We start from the raw sequence: 23365 nt of genomic DNA, 5'->3' as shown, positions 1-23365 counted from the left end.
CGAATAAGCCCTTAACCTTATCTGTGAGTCGCTTGTATGAAAAGTTATCCTATTTTGTATAAAAAGTTACATTAAATCCCCTATAATTCAATATTTTTAATGAATTATATGATTATTTGTTATTTTCATTATATCATTGGAAAGTATCAATTAAATTAACAATACTACATCATTTCCTTTGCTCAGAATCATTGAGCTATATTATTTCATAGGGAATTTGGGCAAAAAGGTAAGAAAAAGAGTATCTCCCATCACCTCCTATCTATGATCACATCAAGACTCATAATTAATGACCATTCTTGTCTAGTTGAGCTATCGGGTATGGTTTGGAAATGTTCGGCATCGGTGCTATTCAAAAGTTTTTAAAAATCGTTTTTAACTCAATAAATAACCAAATGAAACAATTGTGAAACGACTTATTTCATTAATTTTTGCTCGGCAAACATTTGTCAATATCAGTACAACACTTTGAGACAATAATATCAACACTTATCTGTAAATATTACTATTTTTTACAGAATACATGAAAATTGCGCATAAAATGCACTTTGATGCTTATTTGACCCCAAAATCCCTTAAATTTCCAACTTTTACCAACAAAATATATTTAGTGCCCTTCTGTGGATCCACAGTGAAGAGATAAACACAATTTTAGACCAATGTCTTAAAGATAAAATGACAAATAGTTTGGAAACTCGCAATATATGGGGCATTAGTGCAAAACGAGCTCAATTACTACATACAGAAGTGTTTCACATCCATGAAACAGCACTCATTGAATTCTTTGCAAAATTCCCTTTCGAATAAGCTCTTGATCTCATCTGTAAGTTGTTCGTGAAGAAAGTTATTAATTTTTTCCACCTTTGAAATCGGATTTCCCCATTGTGCATCGGTACTGAAGTTCAACTACTGAGAACCATATTTTGTTCTCAAGTAAATCTGACGTGAATATTGCTTTTCAATCACATTACACAATCTCATTCAAATTTTTTCACGTGTATATACCATCATATTTATCAAGATTTTTAGTAAACGTTACGTGAATTTCATGTGAACATTACTAACGTGATGTAACAATCGTCGTCTGTTCAAGACAGATCAATTGCGTTTTCATGTGAATATGACGTGATGATTATTTAGAGTGATATAATATGTCTTTTAAAAGTAGGGGAACTTTTCGTCTTCCATCTTACTAAAGATATTTATTTCAACTTTTTTCAAAGTTTCAGTAAGTGATATTAACTACACGATGTACAAACCAATAGTATAATTATCCGGCTTACTTTTTTTTATTAACTTCAAATCGGAGCTCTAATTGATTACATCCGACTACACTTCCCGCATCCTATTCACGTTGCTCACTTTTATCATCATGTACCAGAGTTAATGGACGTGTTTAATCAAATACAAAAACACGCAAATTAACTCCTCAACATGACGGAAAAAGACCTCACAGTGTTCTGTCGTTGTCTCTGGAAAAGTATAAATATGTGGAAATAGAGAACATGTGATATGATTTATTTTGGAACAATAAAAAAATGTGATTTTATCAACTCGTTTTGCTACGAAAATAATTTATATCATTGTCCTTAGGGCATACACTTGAATGAGTAATTAAATTAGTTGATTCATTCTATATCTCGTTCGGGGTTAAAGCAAACCTATGTACATAACAATTGTTGCACGAATTTCCTCTAATCGGTAATTCTTTGATCGCACATCATACTCCTCAGCCGTGTCTCCGTCGTCAAACTACGTTTTTGTTGGTTCCACCTGCTCACCAACATTGCATAATCCTGGATAGACTTTACTACATCCGGTTTCGCATTTGGAGCAGGTTGGTCCTGAAATGTACACCGGATGGCCACGTGCTATCGAGTTGGAGTAGTTGCAAACGTAGTTTTGATGCACCCAGTCGTGTCCCTGTTCGTTCTGTGTGTACTGGATCATGGCGCAGCCGATGGATACCGCCCTGTCCATCATGATCTGCGTGAAGTGACCGATATCCTTTCTGTAGGGTGAATAATATTAGCGAATGGGTTCTAGGGTAAACATGATGATTTGCTGGCTATTTACGGAGGATCTTGACCGAGCAGTGGATAGGAATTGATGAAGCCCATGTTGCCATTTTCATACTCTCCGTACCAGCTGTACAGCAGCTCAGTCATTGTATCCAGCGGAGTAACTTCCATTCCATAGAACGAGTTGGCTGCTATATTCTGACCTACTAACGGATATTCCGGAGTGTTTCGGCAGTAATCGTGACCGTAGATACAGGTTTTTACGTTGTACTCGGCCAGTTTTTGCAACTCATCATTCCATACCTATTAAAAATGTTAGTGATGCAATAGGACCAGAAAACAATAGCAAAGGAGAGGGATGTTTACCAGTGTAGGCATGCGAGACGCTGGCGAATAGCCGGTGACGTCACCTCGTGCCACCGTACTCCGGAATTGGTTGTGCAAATCTAGGATGTATCGCTTCACCTCTTCCGACAGAGGGACAAGTTCTCGGTTTGGCGGACAAAACGGTCCGTAACTGTCGCCCTTTCCGCAGGCAACGTGTGGTTGATTATTTTCTGAAAATGGAAGCATGTGCTTAGATATCATTTTCGTAAGTGAGGTGGACTCTGGACAATATGTGAATAAAGTTCATTGGGCCGGGCGTCTAGACCGTTTCTCGTATATTACATTACATCGACAATAAATGAAGAATATAAACAGTTTTCCAATATAATTTTTAAACACATTTTATTAATACAACCGTAATCGACAACGAAAACTGAAATTCTTCTTAAATATTTAAATTAACCTGCAGATAGACATTTGAGGAAAATCAGATGTTTTATCGCTTTTTTTGAAAATAAGTTTATTTCTAATAGTAAAAACGGAAGTATTAGAACGCTAGACTCGCTGTTTTCTTATACAGCATTTGGTCGGGGTTCAGCCAAACCGCACCAAGCGGCTTTTTGACTGACTTGTGATATTTTGTTCCCAAAAGGAAAACGGGAAGTAGTTTATGTCTAATCGTGCATACATTTGTGGTAAGATATCCTCAGTTCTGGCGTTGAACGATGTCCGAAGCGATTTGTGATTAATTGAATCTGGTACATGAAAACTTTGGCTAAAACAATAAAAAAAATTCATTGGCGCCTGGTGTGATTTGGCAGAACCCCGACAATTTGTGATCACATAATTCAACCATAGTGTGGTATTCTAGAATAAGAGTGTAGTTAGAGAGTTGAGTGGTCGGAGATGAGCGTGCAGAGGCAGGTCGAGGTAGCTGAATAAAGATGTATATTTTAGTGAATAATATAGTGGTTTATTGGAAATAATATATTCTTCAGTAGAATATCACATTGGCGATCCTGCCAGTGATAAAGAGACTGCATGGTAAGAAGTGGTTTTGGAAAACGGTAAGTTTTGTTTATTTTTGTCATCATGGAAAGGGAACACGGAAAAATAAAGAACGAAAAAATCGTTTAGTGCACACTGAAACAAAAAAATAATAAAGAACCCAAATATGAGTTTTTTTATCACCATAGTTCCGAGTGAGTAAAAATAACATAAAATAACTTGAGGTGAAGAAACTTTGATTAAAATTCAACACGGGACTAAACGCAAGGTATCCACCGATATTATTTGTATTGTTATACTTTTGGTTTATTCTACGAAAGGGTGGATTTGAGTAAAATAAACCCAAAAGTGGGATGATTTGTGATTTCTTAAAAAATATGGCCTGTTAGATGTGTTAGATGGAGTGAAAAAAAAAGTAACTAAAGAAACACGAGAAAAAGTTAAAATTTAAAAGAAATTTACAATAAATTGTTTTACCTATTAAAAATATTGCTTTACATGATTTTTTTTTAATCTTTGGGTGAATAATTAATGAAGGAGATGAAAATATGGAGTAACGAATAATGCTTATGTTGAAACCATTAGTACTCAGTGTGAATATTCAAAAGTAAAATGATTCTTTGGAGAACAATGCCATTAGCTGATTAAATCTCGAACCGTCTTCCTTAGCCGTGCGGTTAGATGCGCGGATACTATACAATACCATGCTAAGAGTGGTTCGATTCCTGGTCTAGGAAATTTTCGAGTTGGAAATTGTCTCGACTTCTCTGGGCATAAATGTATCATCGTGTTAGCCTCATTATATACAAATGCAAAAATTGTAACTTAGATTAGTAACATCACAGTTCATAACTCTATAAGTGTTGAATGAGCACTATTCTCCGAGGCGGCAATGCCCCAGTGGGAGATGTAATGTCAATTGCAATAAACTCCTATGACGTCCTTACGCCTATGGAGCGGACGTCCTAACGTCCCTAACCAGCTCACCTCGTTCTTTTTATCTCAGGGTCGCGTATGACCTGCTTAGGGGAAGCACGATACCAAACCGAAGCGGGACAACCACAAAAGTAAACCAAATTCCATGCAGGGCTAGTACTTGAATAAATAAGATATACTGGTACATTTTAATTCAATTTTATTTGTGATTTACTTTTCTTTTCTCTCATTGTTAGGTTAGTGTTTTGTTAGTAATAACGTTGCGGCAGTTTGAGGAAGTGAGGGGAGGCATACCTTTGTAATTCGATCGGTGATCGCATGCGAGGAGATCGGTGTGCGATACAGGCTTGTACCGGGTCGGCGACGATTTGGTCCGGAAATACCAGACGATTGGGGGGGATTGTTCTTGCTGCGTAGTCTTCGAAACTGGAATCGCTTACTTTCGGCCGCACAGGCTAGCGCCAGGCTCCTTTCCGCCTCGGCGCTGGTATTGCATACCTTTGTATTTTGGCCGATGAGATGGGCCACCGCTGGAAGGCAAGTCGATTTCTCCGCCGGTAGATCCCAGGGTCAAATCAATCCCCTTGACTGGGTCGATTCGTCCTTCGGCGTCGGGTGATCCTCCTTGGGCTCTACCGTGCCACGAGGGGGCGTTTTCGTTGGAGCTTCGTACGATGAATGACTTCCGGTATGATCCGGGTTGGCAAATCCGAACACGTGCCGACAACCACTGGAGTGAAGGGGGAAGGTACTAGGGGAAGCAATGACACATTCAGGGCTTCCCTTTACTGAACCGACTTCGATGGGCTTCTAGCAGGAACCAACGCTTTGGGACGCCACAGGAGAATATCGACGTTTTCTGGGCTCCTCATCCACGGAAACAACTTCGGGTACCTTCCACGTGGAGTGACCGTCCCCTTGTCACAGCTAGAGCACGGTTCTACACTTGTTTTCCCGGAACCGACCGCTTATACCTTCGGTCCCTACGATTCCTGGTCCTACGACCTCTTTTCCGGATTCACCACCCGAGACACTCCGATTTTGCGACACGAGACCAGAGACACACGTTCCGGGTTTTTTTTTCCTTTTTCTTGTCGTGGAAATAACACGTCCGTTTGCTTTCGAGGTCTCCTTTCAACTCCCCGTCCAGTCGGCCTTTTTTTCTCTCCTCTTTCTCCATTTTCCCCTCCAACCGGAATTCGTGATGACATCTCTTTATTCGCCCGTCCAGGGGTGATTCGTCGAATGTTAATCGATACACACTTAAGGTGGAATAACCGCTTAATGAGCTTGTTATTCCATCTTCGGGCTACTGCATGCATAGTCTCACAGTATATTTTCATATTAGCATTCGGTTAGTAAGTACCGTACTGTGCAAAATATTATGAAAATTGGTCACAATTGTTATCGTCGGTAACAATCATCCCCCTGCGGGGAGAAAATTGAGCCTTAGGAAAAGCTCAATTTTATGTTGGTCATGGGTTATCAAATGTGGTTAATCGGATAATATATTAATAACGGCAGCTCGGAGGCCATCCAGTAAAGCCACAGGTTCGGTTCCATGAATTATTAAATGCTCGTGCCAATTTGCATTCACCTCACCTGAAAGGTTAACCATTCTGAAATTGCTTTTGTTCGTTCATTTTTTTTTCTTACTTGACAATTTTTTTTCCACTTATATTATCTAAGGAACAGAATTGAACTTCCTTGGCTGATTTTTGTGAAACAGACTATATACTTTCACTTTATTTTCTATTCATAGATTTTTTTTTTCCAAGACTCAGTCATTCTTCTCATTCACCTGCTTTCATTGGGCCCTTATTTATTCATTCCATCTGTACACCTGTTTCATTCACCCTTATATTATTCTCTATTATACTATTACTACTCCTAAATATCCTCTTCTTCATTTCCAAAAGACGCATCCCGTCCTATCGGCTAGCCCCAAGGCTTCATTCGCCTCTTGTGGCAAACTAACGATTCCCCCGTCGATGCCGGTGAGAATCGTCTACTGACTGGGTTCATTCTATACTCCATTCTTCTTCAATTAAACTATGTGTATAGGCTTGTGCGGCGAATCAATGAATATTTTTGAACGCACTCTTTTCGTGCAGTCATCGCAGCTAACTTTAGCTCTTAATTTGACATATCAATGAACAGAACGTCATGAAAATAAACAAAACAAAACTTTTTCTGAGGGAATGCAAAGCGTTGAGATCAATTTTAAGAGTTTGTGGAAAATTGCAGCTTAAATTGTCGAAGGAAACAACCTGGATTGCTGGACATTCTCCTGAGACCTTAATCAAGGATATTACCCGGGTTTGAGGTGCTGCGCTGGCCAGACACCGAGAGGCTTACCATCGAGGTCTTCAAGCTCGTACGATGAGGACCCCTTTTTTCTAATTACTCGCGCCGGCAAGAACTGTGGCCCATATTTGGCGTTATAGTGTTCAAGGGCGCTGGACAGCTTCATGTTTCTGCGAAAAACCAGTTGCCCGTCCGTGAAACTTTTCCCAAACCTCTGGTGTCGGAGATCGTACCGTTTTTTGCTTTCATTGTGGGCCTTGGCAAGATTTTCCTTGACCAAGTCACAAATTTCTCCGTAAAGTTCCTTCTGTTGTTTGGACCTTTCCTGTAGGTTGAAATCATTTTCCGGCTCGTAGAGCTTATGATCTGAGCCCCGAATTAGTATCTCATATCCATGGGTTGTGAAATAGGGTGTAAGATCAGTGGACGTATGTAAGGAATTATTTAAAACCGTTTCTATTTCAGAGATTTTACAATCCCATAGCCGTTGATCTTCTCGCACATAGGAGCGAATCGCGGCATTTATTGTGCGGTGAACTCGTTCCACAGGATTGGCTTGAGAATTATATTTTGAGTTCAGCCAATGCCTAATATCAAACCGATCCAGTAATTTCCGGAACTCGTGAGAGAGGAAACAAGTCGCGTTGTCGGTGATGACCACTTCAGGGACAGAGTTGCGGAAGAACCACTGGTCCCTGAGTGCGACACAGAAGGAAACACTATCAATTCTCCGGAAGGGTACCAGCATGACCCATTTGCTAAAGAGATCAATTACCGTGAATAGATACTGGTTCTGCTTCTTGCTTCGAGGTAGTGGACCTATGAAGTCTAAAGCAATGATTTGCCAAGGGTGGGTGGTAATTCTTTGGTTTCCTAACGGTGGTGCCAAGGAAATATTCGCTCCCTTTGTTTCCTTGCATATTGTGCATTTTGTATATGTTCTCGGACGTCGATGACCATTCGTGGCCAAAATAGCGCTGTCGGATTCGCGCCAGGGTCTTATCCGTGCCCAAGTGCATGGAGCCTTCATGATTCTCCACTAGAATCATGGATCTCTCGTGCGGGGAGGGAACTTCCTTCCAATCGAAACGTTGATCGTGGATCGATCCAGGGGAGGATAAATATTTGAAAAGCTTCCCGTCCCTCAATTGAAAGTCAAGATACTTTTCTGGACTTTCGACAATTTGACTTATTAAATTCTCATACCACTCCCCACCAGGGCTAGTATCGGACCGTTCGATTATCTCTACTCCCTTAGAGGAACCCAGACGTTCGGCTTCAATGGAGAGAGCAGCTACGGATACCGGTACGCTTCGCGATAGCGCATCAGGAACTGTGTTTTCTGCCCTTTCGGTGGTGGATGGTCATGTCGTGGTATTGTAACTGAAGACACCATCGACTACACCTGGAAGAAGTCTTCCATTTGGTGGTCATAATATGGGTCAAGGCTGCCGAGTCAGTTATTAGATTAAAGTGTGACCCTTCAACATAACCTCGGAAAGCCTCGATGGACAGGAGAGCAGCTAAAGCTTCCTTCTCACATGCATGATAATTTCTTTGCGGAGTAGTCATTTTATGTGAGAAGTAAGCGATAACTCTCTCCTGTCCCTGCTGAATTTGGGTGAGTATTCCTGCCACCGCCACGTCACTGGCATCCGTCTGGATCGTAAATTCCAGTTCGAAATTCGGCGGGGATAATATAGGGGCCGAAATTAATTTTTCTTTAATTTGACCGAAAGCTTCTTCGGCCGCTTCGTTCCCTCTAAGAAGTTTTGATTTAGTCTTTAGCATATCCGACAGAGGAGATGTGACTCCACTGAAGTCGTCGATAAAACGGCGATAATAGTTGGCCATTCCTAGGAACCGTCGTAGTTTGGTAATAGTGGTCGGCCGTTCGTATTCCACTATTGCCCGCACTTTTTCCGGATTGGCTCGGAGGCCTTCGGTCGAAAGTAGGTATCCTAGGAATGGCAACTCGGACACGCAAAATTTCGACTTTTCTAAGTTGATTGAAAGATTGGCTTGCGCTAAGCGCCGAGCTATTTCTTGTAGGAGTCTAACATGCTCCCCGAACGTCTCCGTCACGATGACGATGTCGTCAAGGTAGACGAAGACGTTCGGCTCCAATTCCCCATGCCCCAGAACTCTATCCATTAACCTAGACAGCGACGCCGGGCTATTAACCAGTCCGAAAGGGAGTCTGGTGAATTGAAACATGCCCCTCCCTTGTACACTAAAGGCTGTATACTTTCGGGACCGTTTCTCCAAGGGTATTTGTAGGAATGCCTCTGAGAGGTCGATTGTACTCAAATATCTTGCCTTCGGTAGCTGCCCCAAAATTCGGCCTGGGTGTGGCAACGGATAGGCATCTCGGATCGTTCTCTCATTTATTTTACGGGCGTCCAAACATAGGCGGACTTTACCGGAAGGTTTAATGACCGGCACTACGTTTGACGACCAATCTGAATGTGCCCGTTCGATTATGCCCACTCGCAACATCCTGTCCAGTTCTGATGCCACTTTCTGTTGGACCTTGGGTGAGAGCGTGTAGGGATACTGGCGCACTGGAGGCTTAAGTTTCCATTCCTCCGAAATTTCAATGCGGTGCTCAGCTAAAGGGGTTATCGAGAGATTATCGGCAGTCGCTACCTTAAAAGCCTTTTTGACCTCCTCTAGTTGTACGCACTCTTCGTCTGTCATAAGGGGGGGTTCTTTTGTGCTTGATTGAGTTTCAGCCACGTTAACAACATCACACTTTTGTATGGTTGGCCATAGCCGAAATTTGCGCCAGAAATCCATCCCGAGAATACAATCCACTGTCAGCTGGCGAACAACTACCGTTGGGATAATTTTGAGCATTCCTCGAAAGTTGAAAGGAATGTATAATTGACCTAGTACTTTTAACTCCGATCCGTTGGCCGAATAAATTTTGGTAGGACGGTTCAACGGGTGAAGCTTCCCCTCGCACAGTAGTTTATGGTACATGTCTTCACTAATGAGGGTTAGCTGACTACCAGAGTCTAGCAGACCCTTGGATGCCAACCCGTAGATTTTAATGGAAGCATATGGTCTGTTGTCATTTTGTTGAGACAGGGTTATCGTAGATGTTTCCACTGAGTCTAAGTTATAGGCCCCTTCCGAAACCGGTTCCCACCATTCAGAAGGGGTAACTCCTTTTGGAAAAGAATTTACGCGTGAGAGGACGGGTTCGACGATCGGCGGTTTTCGATCGCCTGAAGTCCGTTTTTTTTACAGTAAGGACAATTTTGCGTTTCGAAGCCTTTGAAACCACAAACCAGGCATAACATGCCTCCTTTGTAGTTTCGGCATTGGTCCAAGGAATGATTGGGTTGGCGGCAATTAAGGCACTCATATCTGCGGGGAGGTGTGAAGCCCTCGACCAAATATTCCAAGGTACGCGATGGTTTTGATCCTCCCTCTCGGGCGGGTTCAGAACCTACGGGTTTTGTGCCCGCAGTTTGGGTTTTGGGTTCATTCGTGGACTGTTTGTCCTTGTAGGATGGGTTTGGTTTCAAATCCTTACCTTTTAAATATTTATCCTGAGGTTTAAAGTTTGAAGAACGATTGGTAAATTTAGCTGTATCATCTCGATTTGGTTTTCCTACTGAAACCATATTTGTCGATTTATCCGTACCGAACACCTTCGCAAAGAGTGAAAAATTAGAGGCATCGATCATATGCCCAGCCTCCAACAGTTCGGAGATATTTGCCAATGGTTTCCATAGCAAAGGCTTTTTATAGTCTGCCCGCATGTTTCGCCTTAAGACGTCCAGCCTTTCACCTTCTGTCATAGGGTTAATCATGGAGCGGAACATACTCTCCATGTCATAATAAAATTCTTGGAAAGTTTCATTTCGTTGTTGTCGTCGCTGGTATATTTTTGAACGAACCAACGAATCCAGTTCCGGATGGGCAAATGTCTTTCGAAGTTCTGTGATCAAATGGGCCCAGTTGGCCAAGCTTCCCGCTGAACGCATGGACATATACCAACTCAGGGCCGGTCCCGTAAAAAGATGGAATGCGCTATCGAAAAGCTCCGGCTCGGTAACGTTTTCGGATAAGGCCAGTTGGAATACTAGATGCAAGAATTCGTTCAGTTTCAGCCCTTGGTCGGTACCAGCGTACTTGTCAACCTTCCACTTTGAAACTGGCAGAGATTTTCGACTGTATGACCTTAGTAGGGGGTCAAAGCCGGGCATTGTCGTGCGTGGCATGCTGCTAAATCTCAAAGACGCCGGAACCTGACTATTAGAATGACTGGCCATGCTCGAAACACTCTGATTCTGAGCGGTCGTCATACCAATTTCGGACCGGGGTTTTGAAACCCAGTCCGGTCCCCATGACAAAGAATTATGAACGGACGTTTGCCGCCATGGAATATTATCCCTGGAAACGTAGGGCGCTATTTTCCATCTTTCTTCTGGCGGCTTGGAAGAAGATAATAAAAAGGACTGACGAGAGGTTTCTGTATCACTTGATAAGGGAAACCAAGAATCGATTGGCGCGGACGGTTTAACCGTGGGTACATTATAATAAACACTAGGACTAATTGTCGACGCCATTCTCGGAGTCGTGTTTGATAATGTTGGACTCGTTAATGTATTGATTGCCGGGTAACCAATGGTACTCCTAACAAAAGTCTCTGGAAAGCAGTTTGGTTCAAAATTGGCTCTGTGTTCGGAGCTGGATTCCCAAAGCGTTCTGACTGGCTGGGACAAACTCACCTGCGTATTAACCGCCGCTTGTCTTATCAACGACGTTTTAGGTATTGTTCCGGTATACGTGGCTTGAGGCGTAGCCGTGGAATTAACGGTGCTGTTGTTGCTTAGTGAAGGACGGTTGGAGTGAACTTCTTTGAACTTCCTCAGTAGGTATAGTTCGTGCTCTAGTTTTAACAAACCCACCCTAACTTCTTCGTTCGTTTGCGTATCACCACTTTCCAATAATCCTAATCGCTGCAATGAACCAAAAATATCATCATCAACCGAAGTTTGCTGAGAGGTTCCAGTTGGACCGGATGAAGTTGCAACCGGTTCATTAAATAACCCATTTAACCCTAAGTTATCCAACGAACTTTTCTTGTAGAAAAACTCCCAAAGAAGTAATAACAATCTTCCCATGATCTCATTAGGCTTCTGCTGTTCCTCTGATTCTGTGCAAGCTTTAATTAATCTTATTCTCTGCCCCAAGTGCAGCAGTGCTGACTGACATCTTGGCGGTAGGTCCCTAGTTGAATTCTGGGCCGTGGCTTCTATTGCTCGGAGTTTTTCCTCGCAAGCCACCACTTCATTCCTCGGATCGCGTTTCAACGAACATTGCTCAATAGCCTCTTCTTCCTTTTCCTGCTTAAGTCTTTCCCTCAAAGCTCTTCGTTTCCGGCTCATAGTTTCGTCTTGGCCGAATACAATATCCCTTACTTCAAGCTCAAAGTCGAGCTCATCCTCATTTAGGTGGTCGACACGAATGTCATAAAAAATCTTGGTTAAATCTTCCTCTCGTAATCCTAAGTTTTGGACGTTTTCCGCCATCTCTAATTCAGTTTAAATTTATAGTGAATTCAGTGAAATAATCTAGATGTCAACCATATATTCCTAATCTAAGTATTTAAGCCTAATAAAGTTCAATTCAATATGGTGTAATAATATAATAATAGTGAAAAATCTAAGAAATATACAAGAATATTTTTATACTAATCAGTGAAACCCGAAGCAATTCAAAATAGTTCAACTAATCGCTGTAGATGACTCGGATCGGCAAGAGCGGCACAAAAGGATCAAACAAACCGTAGCCAAATCCAGACAACCACTTCCTTGACGTCACTAAGAGATTTTCACGATGAACCAACGAGAAACCTTTCGTGGCTCTCCCCAAGCAGGTGTAAAATATTCGAGAATTTCGAGAATATTTTTTTTTTTTACGTGGATCGCCAATTGCAATAAACTCCTATGACGTCCTCACGCCTATGGAGCGGACGTCCTAACGTCCCTAACCAGCTCACCTCGTTCTTTTTATCTCAGGGTCGCGTATGACCTGCTTAGGGGAAGCACGATACCAAACCGAAGCGGACAACCACAAAAGTAAACCAAATTCCATGCAGGGCTAGTACTTGAATAAATAAGATATACTGGTACATTTTAATTCAATTTTATTTGTGATTTACTTTTCTTTTCTCTCATTGTTAGGTTAGTGTTTTGTTAGTAATAACGTTGCGGCCGTTTGAGGAAGTGAGGGGAGGCATACCTTTGTAATTCGATCGGTGATCGCATGCGAGGAGATCGGTGTGCGATACAGGCTTGTACCGGGTCGGCGACGATTTGGTCCGGAAATACCAGACGATTGGGGGGGATTGTTCTTGCTGCGTAGTCTTCGAAACTGGAATCGCTTACTTTCGGCCGCACAGGCTAGCGCCAGGCTCCTTTCCGCCTCGGCGCTGGTATTGCATACCTTTGTATTTTGGCCGATGAGATGGGCCACCGCTGGAAGGCAAGTCGATTTCTCCGCCGGTAGATCCCAGGGTCAAATCAATCCCCTTGACTGGGTCGATTCGTCCTTCGGCGTCGGGTGATCCTCCTTGGGCTCTACCGTGCCACGAGGGGGCGTTTTCGTTGGAGCTTCGTACGATGAATGACTTCCGGTATGATCCGGGTTGGCAAATCCGAACACGTGCCGACAACCACTGGAGTGAAGGGGAAGGTACTAGGGAAGCAATGACACATTCAGGGCTTCCTTTTACTGAACCGACTTCGATGGGCTTCTCTAGCAGGAACCAACGCTTTGAGACGCCACAGGGAAAATATCGACGTTTTCTCGGCTCCTCATCCACGGAAACAACTTTGGGTCCCTTCCACGTGGAGTGACCGTCCCATTGTCACAGCTAGAGCACGGTTCTACACTTGTTTTCCTGGAAACGACCGATTATACCTTCGGTCCCTACGATTCCTGGTCCTACGACCTCTTTTCCGGATTCACCACCCGAGACACTCCGATTTTGCGACACGAGACCAGAGACACACGTTCCGGTTTTTTTTTCCTTTTTCTTGTCGTGGAAATAACACGTCCGTTTGCTTTCGAGGTCTCCTTTCAACTCCCCGTCCAGTCGGCCTTTTTTCCTTTCCTCTTTCTCCATTTTCCCCTCCAACCGGAATTCGTGATGACATCTCTTTATTCGCCCGTCCAGGGGTGATTCGTCGAATGTTAATCGATACACACTTAAGGTGGAATAACCGCTTAATGAGCTTGTTATTCCATCTTCGGGCTACTGCATGCATAGTCTCACAGTATATTTTCATATTAGCATTCGGTTAGTAAGTACCGTACTGTGCAAAATATTATGAAAATTGGTCACAATTGTTATCGTCGGTAACACAATCAAAAGAAGAAGAATCTTGAATCGGCTATCAAACCCTTTAGATAAATTTATCCCAAGGCTTAATAGATGAGTCGGGTGAAGCCCAAGGCCATCTGTTAGTTGTTGAAAAGTTTGGGAAGATGAGTCGGGTAGAGCCCAAGGCCATCTGGTGTTTGTTGCATTGTTTGGATAGATGAGTCAGGTAGAGCCCAAGGCCATCTGGTGTTTGTTTCATTGTTAGGAAAGATGAGTCAGGTTGCTTCCAAGGCCATCTGCTATTTGTTGAAAAGTTTGGGAAGATGAGTCAGGTAGAGCCCAAGGCCATCTGGTGTTTGTTGGATTGTTTGGATAGATGAGTCGGGTAGAGCCCAAAGGCCATCTGGTGTTTGTTTCATTGTTAGGATAGATGAGTCAGGTTAAGCTTCCAAGGCCATCTGCTATTTGTTGAAAAGTTTCGGAAGATGAGTCGGTAGAGCTCAAGGCCATCTGGTGTTTGTTTCATTGTTGGGATAGATGAGTCAGGTAGAGCCCAAGGCCATCTGCTATTTGTTGAAAAGTTTGGGAAGATGAGTCGGGTAGAGCCCAAGGCCATCTGGTGTTTGTTTCATTGTTAGGATAGATGAGTCGGGTTAAGCCCAAGGCCATCTGCTATTTGTTGAAAAGTTTCGGAAGATGAGTCGGGTAGAGCTCAAGGCCATCTGGTGTTTGTTTCATTGTTGGGATAGATGAGTCGGGTAGAGCCCAAGGCCATCTGCTATTTGTTGAAAAGTTTGGGAAGATGAGTCGGGTAGAGCCCAAAACCATCTGGTGTTTGTTTCATTGTTAGGATTGATGAGTCGGGTTAAGCACAAAGCCGTCTGCTATTTGTTGAAAAGTTTGGGAAGATGAGTCGGGTAGAGCCCAAGGCCATCTGGTGTTTGTTGCAGAGTTTAGAATAGATTGGGCCGGTAAATCCCAATAACATATGATATTAGTAACAGAGTTGGAATAGATGATTTGGGGTAAGTCCAAGACCATTCAATGTTCGTTACATATTCGGGGTGAATAAGTCGTAAACAACCCAAGGCCATCTCCGTTGCTGAATATAATTAGTTGAGTCATGTCGGGATTAGTTTTAGTTTAGGAGATTTAAGCTTAGGAAAGGTAGATATTTAAAACAGGTTTGAGACTAGTATCAAGCATGCAAACGTTTACAATTGCATGATTTGAGACAATAGTAGGATAAAATCAGATGGATGTAATTCAGAGTAATCTCATATTTATGACACATAACTTTCAATTATGGTTTATCTTATCTATTTATTTTACTGCATTTGATTTTTTAGGCAATGAAAACTAGCTAAACTAGTTTAAAAACCTTATAAGTAACATATGTTCAACGGACATATCTAATTTTTTAATTGAACAAGTAACAAGTCAAACAATTATTACTAATCCTAATACTATCAAGCCTATTTTGAAACATTGCACTACTACAAATAAAATCAAAACAATCACAGAACTTTTGAAACGATGCATAATTAATACGTCTAATCATCAAAAGCATAGAAATTGAAAAATAATCGTAGAGTACGAGAAGGAACAAAGCATTTGATATAACCTTGGATACCGGAAGAATAAAGTTTACTGAACAAAACTTTAGCTACAAACAAAACCTCGGCTTAACTGCGTCAAATTTATGGAGTTTCTAGGTTCAGAAGTAAACACGTATTCTCATAAGGGGATAGGACCAATAGAATATTCCATGGAAGATGGAACAATGCATGGCGAATAAAACGGTGTTGAACTGACTCTAAACGCATGTTCCATGTAAGCTCAAGATAGCAGAGTATTCAATGGATGAACAGACAGTACGAAGCTCTAAAACACGAAGGATCACAAAAAGATTGAAAAGCTTTGAAAGAAAATCCAAGTTGACGATTTGCTTTATCTGACGAAGATTACTTTAGAATTGAGGATGACACCTAGATCGTTTATGGTAGTAACACGCGGCAAAGTAGGAAATAATATTTCATTTGTCGATGCCGTGAAAATCGAAGACTTCTTGTTGAGATTACACCAGCATTCAAAGTGGGCCAACAACAGTTGATGCTGTTGAGCATCTTCAAATATTTCTAAGTCTTCCGCGTATAGCGACAAACATTAATGTGGTATTCGATAAGAAACACCTTTGAAAAAGGGGAGTACCGTCAGACCAAGATTACTAACCTGTATTAGTAACCTGGATTTTGCATAAAGAGTTTGATCTGTAGATTTGTGCTACTATGATGGAGTATAAGGACATCTGACACATAAATTATTGCCTTGAACAATACATGTTGATCACTAGATTCGGAGCGCCATTAGCAATCTCATACTTTTGCATCTACTTTTATGACACACAAAGTTAAGTTAACATGAAAACTGATTTTTATAAAATATTGTAAAAAAAAAGGTTCGGCTTTCGGTAGAACTTGAACCCACACTAATTCATTAAAAAAAACTTGTGTTCCTCTTGAGAGAAACTGTTCCAGAGTTAATAACGGTACGATATACGATATACGATATACGCTGACTTACAGCGGTTCTCAACCTGGGGTACATGTACCCCTGGGAGTACCTTCGCTGGCCTCAGCGGGTACCTCGGATAAAAATGCGTAATGGCGGATGTATTACAATTCCAATCACAACTTATTGATAAAGTTTTGATATTTTTGTATTTTTTATTTTTTCATTTCAAAGTTTGTCTTGTATATAATATGCATGGCGATCAATAAATTTCTCCTTTCAAGAGGGTAGGAAGCCTTCTTTCAAGAGGCTCGAAAGCCTTATTTCAAGAGGCTTGGAAGCCTCCTTTCAAGGGGCTCGGAAGCCTTATTTCAAGAGGCTCGAAAGTCTCCTTTCAAGAGGCTCGAAAGTCTCCTTTCAAGAGGCTCGGAAGTCTCCTTTCAAGAGGCTCGGAAAGTCTCCTTTCAAGAGGCTCGGAAAGTCTCCTTTCAAGAGGCTCGGAAAGTCTCCTTTCAAGAGGCTCGGAAGCCTCCTTTCAAGAGGCTCGGAATCCTCCTTTCTAGCTGGGAAGCATCCTTTCAAGAGGCTCGGAATCCTCCTTTCAAGAAGCTCGGAAGCCTCCTTTGAAGAGGCTCGGAAGCCTCCTTTCAAGTGGCTCGGAAGCCTCCTTTCTAGAGGCTCGGAACTCGGAAGCCTCCTTTCAAGAGGCTCGGAAGCCTTTTTTCAAGAGCCTGGGAAGCGTCCTTTCAAACAACACAAAAATTGGCCATTTTCAACCCAACATTTTTTGTATGAAGCATCTAATTTTTTTGTATGGATAGTCACACTTCGGGGAACCCCCTCCCACCTCTAAGCGTTACGTAATTCATGGATGATCCCCAAGAGGTTCGGACGCCTCCTCTTCAAGAGACGCGTAAGTCTACTTTCAAGAGGCTCGGAACGCTCCAACAGTCATAAAAGTCCTGTGGGAAACGTGAAACTGAATTTGAAATGGAAAGTTTGACGGAATAATGAACATTTCAGCCAACTTTATAGAGAGCCTTGTATCCCGTTAATTTTCAGCTTATGAGATATGTTTTTTTTTCATTTACAGCAAAAAATAGGGGATACCTCAATTGATGCAAAAATTTGAAGGAGAACCTCACGAAAAAGGTTGAGAACCGCTGATGTAAGTCAATTACCCCCACTAGCAAGTTTTTGTGTAGCAGATTCAATTGATCACAAATCGAGCCGGAAATCCCTCAAAGCTATAACTGAGGATATCCAACAAGAAATATAAAAATGAATTGATGTGGAATAATTTCCGTTTTCTTTTTACGAACAAAATATCACAAGTCAGTCAAAAAGGTGCTTGGTGCTGTTTCGTTGAACCCTGACTAATTGAAGAAGGAAAGAATTGTTTTCTTGTGGACTTGAACACTGGCGAAGCTTAACTGGGGCACATAACCAACCAAATTGAATATTTTTCCGATTCCTTTATAAAATCCTTCGAAGTATCTCCAGTCGCCTATAGTAAACACAACGTTTTTACTGATTATTCGCTTATCTGATTAGCCTGCTTTTATAATGACAACCACTTCTATAATTATCGATTTCCTATTTACCCTTCAAATTTATTTATACTTTATTTCAAAAATAATAAAATAATCTGCAACATGTATAACATAAAACCGCTGCTTCTAAATGTTATGGGTTTATTAAACGTATTTTTTATAACCCTGGAAATTTAACAAAAACACTGGAAAAATCAGGGAATTTTGATTTTGAAAATGAGTCGACACCCTGAAGGATAAGTGTTACACATTTATCCTGTTTTTATGCATAAAAGTAATCATTTGTGAATAAAAGATAGTCATAAATGTAATAATTGAATACACAGGATTTTGTTTTTACACGATTTTTTTTTCGCTCGTATTTTTGATCGTGTGACTTCAATTTGCCACCAAACTCTTCGCAACATGTTTCAAAAAATCCAGAATAAATCAAAGAAAAATCACATGATAATTAATATACGTTAAACATTTAGGATGAGTGGAAAATTGAGAAAATGTAAATCGTGTAAAAACAAAATCCAGTGTACTTTATATTGAGCATTTTTTTTGAGCATGATGACCGTGCATTTCGTAGTTGCTACTCCGTGATCGACCAGAACAATCGCAATTGCACAGGGAACCAATGGATGGGAGCATGGGATTTGCACTCCAACCTCAATGTGCACAGTCCGAGAGCTCTAGTATTTTGGAAGGGCGATAACGGCGCTGGCCACGTCCTCACGGTCATCGGGGATGGGAAGGAATTGATGATGCAGTCACTCGCCCACTGCAAGCCGAGAACACCTCTGCACTCGCCACGAGTTCCTGCGGAATTTTATTGGAATCTGGGGGTTAGGTTTTATGGCAGAGGCTCGTCTTGGTTAACGGGTTGCCAATGTGATAGTAATGAAGGGGCGGTGTAGTATTCTAATTGGATGCCGAAACGAACTTTTTTTTTTCGCTCATTTCGAATTCTAACAGTTACCTGCTAGAACTAATCAAGTTGTAGTTATAAGGGATAGAAGATAGAAACGGTATGAAAGCCCATTTCCAGTTCTAGCGATTGCTAGAACAGGAGATATATATGAAAAGATACAAAGTAGGAGAATGGAACGAGCCTGGGATTGAACCCACGACCTCCTGCGTATGAGGCAGAAGCGGTAGCCATGTGACCACCAAGCCCAGTGTACTTTATAGTCGAAAAAGCGTATTTTAATGTATTTTGTGGGTAAACTTTTTAGGCAGTGTTAATTAATGGAAATAATAAAATCTATCCCTCTAAAGAATATAGGTAATAAACTATAGAGGAAGATTGTCGCTGTCGTCACCGGCGAAACATCTTTTGTTGGCGAAGATAGGGTACTAAATGTCAACGAAGGAAAAATCAGTACGTTTTGACAGATAGGTACCCAACATGTTTGGGGACGATAACAAAGGGAACCGCAGCGACAAGTTTATTATCTATAGTTTATTACCTCTATTCTCTAAAGTGCTACTTTGACCAAGGAATGTAATTGTCGCTGAAAAATGCAAAAAACAAGCAACAAATAGAATAGTGATAAGTCTTTGCCCTCATCTGCAAAGGATAAAGACAACGTTGCGTTCCATTTTCTCTACAACAAATATAGAGAGATATTTATTGTGAACTTTTCAAACTGCAATAACTTGTATATTTCCTAAGTAAAACACAGATCATGTCAACAGATGGTTGAGTTTATGTCTAAACATTGATAACGCGTTTCGTTTCGAGCTTTTAAAAAGAAATTTATCATAAGGTATAGCCTCCCGACCCAGTTCTTTACCATGACAGCATGCGAAAAAAATCTCCACAGTATGCTACATATCGTATATGTATACACCCAATATTTTTTTTACACGGTTGGTATTTATTAATTCCTCGGTTAACCTTAACTTTTACAGCTTTTGAAATACCACCTGAATTTTCTTTGATTTTTTGTGATTTTTTCGTGGGGAAAACTTTTAGTTTCATTGACGCTGAAGGTCATAATCGACTAAAACCCATCCGTGTAAAAAAAGAATCGGGTGTACAGAGATGATAAGTGAGAGACTTTTTCATTCTCATTGGATTCAATCCCTGGCCCTGATGCTTTGTACACAATTTTAGCATTAGCATTAGCATTGAGCAATTCGCACAAATTCGTAGGTGGTACAAGCCAAGACTATTGTACGAGAGAAGAATCAATTTCATCCGTTACCTCAGGTAATGATTTGGGACTAATCATTGCCTCTTAGATGGAAGCAATGCACTCTCCAATAGTCGAGATCTGTCCTGGCCACGTCCTTGCGAATGCTGAGGAAGGGGAAGGATGGTTAGTTGGACACCTACTTAAGAAAGATGCAGAGAACTCTACGACCTCGACCTGTCACGGGAGGTTTTGGGATTGTGTGGAAGGTTATAACAGTAGGAATCGTTTTGGTAGAACGTGAAACACAGAAAGAGCTAAGATAGAAATACAAAGTAGGGAAATGGACGAGCCTGGAATTGAACCCACGACCTCCTGCTTATAAGGCAGAAGTGGTAGCCACTAGACCACTGAGCTCGTCTCGCCCTTATGCTTTGTACACTATTTCAGCTAAATCGGTCAACGTTTGGGCGGTTCTGAAATGAAATGCGATTAGAAGGCGGCTCATCAAAAAAATGTCAAATTGTTTTTTGAGCCACCTTAATAGTATCCAGTAGCGTGCATGTCTTAACGTTTTATTGTGCTCAAAAGTCATCACTTAAATGCAATTCGTACAGCAAAGAATTCGTGTAATAGTAATGAGTCAGACTTTGTTCTTTTTACGGGCATTGCATCCCACAATATTGGAACATTGCCACCTCACATTGCCATTTACGCAATGGTACACCCACACAAAAATCTGTACGTTGTTTACACCTGAAAAAACACGTATATTTTTTCCGCCTAAAATTCACGTAACTTTTACCTGATTTTCCGGTAGAATTATCATTGCACGTGATAATCAGGTAAGTTCTACCTGAGTTTTAGATAGAATTCACCAGACACTTAAGTTTCACCTGAATTTTCTGAAGCATTTGCAGTTACGTGCATGTAAACGTGCACGTAAAATGTACCTGAAAATTATTTGGAGTGTATTTCATGTGTCCAACCTCGAACCTAACCCGGGAAATTCATTCCGTACACCAGATCGAGTATGGTATGCTTTACGGTCGGGCATTTCGGCGTACCTCAATCCACCATCAATCAACAAACCCGAATGTTATATTATTTTTGACAGCAAAACTTTAAAAATAGTTCTTAGACCCAACAAACACTTTTGGCTGAATAAGCTAGATTTTTAGCTGCAGAAGGCTTTAACTTCGTCCGATGTTTGTTGGGCCCGCTTTTCGGTCAGAAAACGGTATAGCGGCACCGTACAGTCTTGAACCTTTCACATATTTCTTCTATAGACAGTCTTTAATAGTTCTTCATTGAAATCTGCCAATATTAATCAATAATCACTTACTGCACAACGATTTGTCGCAATAGTCCCTCTGGGCATTTAACCGCTGCACAACGACTAGGATCACTAAGACGGGAACAAATCCTGCAAAATCACAAACGCAATCAGAATAATTCTCCCCATGTGTTCAAAACAGTCCTTGGACATACTTTTCACTAAGCGCACCATTCTTATTCTTATTAGTATTCTACGTTCACTTCACAAAAATCTCTTCGAACAGTCCTTCCAAGGAACAGAAGCAAGCCCCGAGCGCTTCGTTATTATCGTTTTATATTTTTGGCTAAACAATCTCCGAAATCGCTTCTGCTGCTGCTTCCTTTTTCACTTGCACAGCACTTGATCACCCGTCAGCTCTATAAAGCTTTTTCTCGTCGCGCTTTCCCGATTAAGATTATACTCAGGTCGCATCCCGGGAACAAGCCCTATTTATACTGATATTATGTCGATATAATTGCGCCAAGCACTCTATACTTACGCATCTATTTAACAACACCCCCCGAAAATGTATCGCTAGTTACTGGCTACCCGAACGATTCCCTCCAGAACAGCTTTGGGGGTTGAAAACGCTCATTGCAAATCATTTTCCCACGATCCGGCTGCAGGTGATAATAAATGGATGCACATCGAATGCCCAAGCTCGTGTACATCTTTATTCTAGATTCCGAATAAATTGTAACAAACGAAGCACTTTGCGTTGTGATTAACTCACTGGTTGGCTATCGTTGGCTGTTTCGCAACCGTTTCATGATCGTGCGTGCTCTCCTAGTAGAGAGAAAAAAACGGCATTGCGCAATCCGGTCAGTCCAGTGTGCATCGACGCCAGGGAATAGCTTTCGTGGTATCCCGGTGATAAGGATCGCAGCGCAACGCAGCAGTGCGGCAATTTCGTAGTAGAATACGGATGTTTTCTGCGTAGACTACGTGTGAGCCGTCTCCGGAGGGTTCAATGCAAGTCTCGACAGAACATTTGTCGAGCTACGATTCTGTACGTGGGCTAATTAGATCCAGGGAAAATATCCGGTAATATTGCGTCACATGATGTGGCGTTTGGTGTGTTTTTCGAGCGCAAAAGCTATTGTATTCGAAATTATACCGCTCATGATGGCTCATATAATTGTTTCTAGAACATCGATACGTCAATGCTTTCGGAGTATTTGTGATAAATTAATTTTCTAGGATTTCGCATCATTGAAATGCTTTTATATGTTAGATTGCTTGGAAAGCTGAAAAGCGTAGGGAATAAAGCAATAAATGAAGATTTCTCAAAACCTATATCTACTCAATCCTGAACTATTTCTTAATCAGCCAATGTAGATAGTTTCGGATGAGATATATTTATTTTGATCAAAAAATATAATTGTCTTCGAAAAATGCTGCAAAGAAGCAAATAATGACCCCTGTAATGTCCTTAATCGTACATACATAGGGCAAAAAACTACATGGGGAAGATTTGATTGGATAGGTCTTTTTCTTGTTTCGTCTCTAACGTTCATTACTCGGCCACATTCCGCCATAAATACTTAGGCTTCGGTCCGATTCGCGAATTAAAACCAAATTAAACTTAAAAGACAGTTCGGAAATTATGAAATCCCCCGGTCATAAGAATGGTTGGTGCTACCCAGCAAGACCAACAAATCATCTATGAGTAGCGTGTCTGCCTTATCAAACCCAGTCGGCGCCGTTGCGTTGGCGATCTCTAAGACGAAAATTTTCTGGTCACACCAAGGCTTACCCGATCAATACACATAATTTGGCTAACTGAATTAACTTTTTTGATACATTCGCAGTTCTTTAGGACAAATTCAAAGGATTTTTATTCCTTCGCGACAACTAGAGAAAAACATGTAAGTGGCAATGCGTAGTTCAACATCGGTTCTGAAACGTACCCTTCC

The 23365-nt window shown here is 41.4% G+C and overlaps 1 protein-coding gene across 1 annotated transcript; it reads right to left on the bottom strand.

Annotated features, from left to right (window-relative positions):
* Positions 1 to 1535: 1535 nt before the first annotated feature.
* On the bottom strand, positions 1536 to 21866 carry LOC134213026 (antigen 5 like allergen Cul n 1-like). The gene is made up of 5 exons (XM_062691491.1): positions 21623 to 21866; positions 21477 to 21557; positions 2388 to 2578; positions 2077 to 2324; positions 1536 to 2011 (listed from the first exon to the last, which is right to left on the bottom strand). The coding sequence occupies exons 1-5, from the start codon at positions 21639 to 21641 to the stop codon at positions 1753 to 1755; spliced, it is 798 nt and encodes a 265-aa protein (XP_062547475.1). The 5' UTR covers positions 21642 to 21866; the 3' UTR covers positions 1536 to 1752.
* Between the last annotated feature and the right edge of the window lie 1499 nt (positions 21867 to 23365).

The sequence above is a fragment of the Armigeres subalbatus genome, chromosome 2 (assembly GCF_024139115.2).
Source record: "Armigeres subalbatus isolate Guangzhou_Male chromosome 2, GZ_Asu_2, whole genome shotgun sequence".
In the NCBI taxonomy this organism is placed as follows: domain Eukaryota; kingdom Metazoa; phylum Arthropoda; class Insecta; order Diptera; family Culicidae; genus Armigeres; species Armigeres subalbatus.
This window is presented reverse-complemented; position numbering and strand designations above follow the sequence as displayed.

Coding starts and splice junctions, on each gene's coding strand:
- LOC134213026 (XM_062691491.1), bottom strand. Junction 2,579..21,476: donor TTGCGACAAATCGTTGTGCA/GTAAGTGATTAT, acceptor TTCCATTTTCAG/AAAATAATCAACCACACGTT. Junction 2,325..2,387: donor CGTCTCGCATGCCTACACTG/GTAAACATCCCT, acceptor CATTTTTAATAG/GTATGGAATGATGAGTTGCA.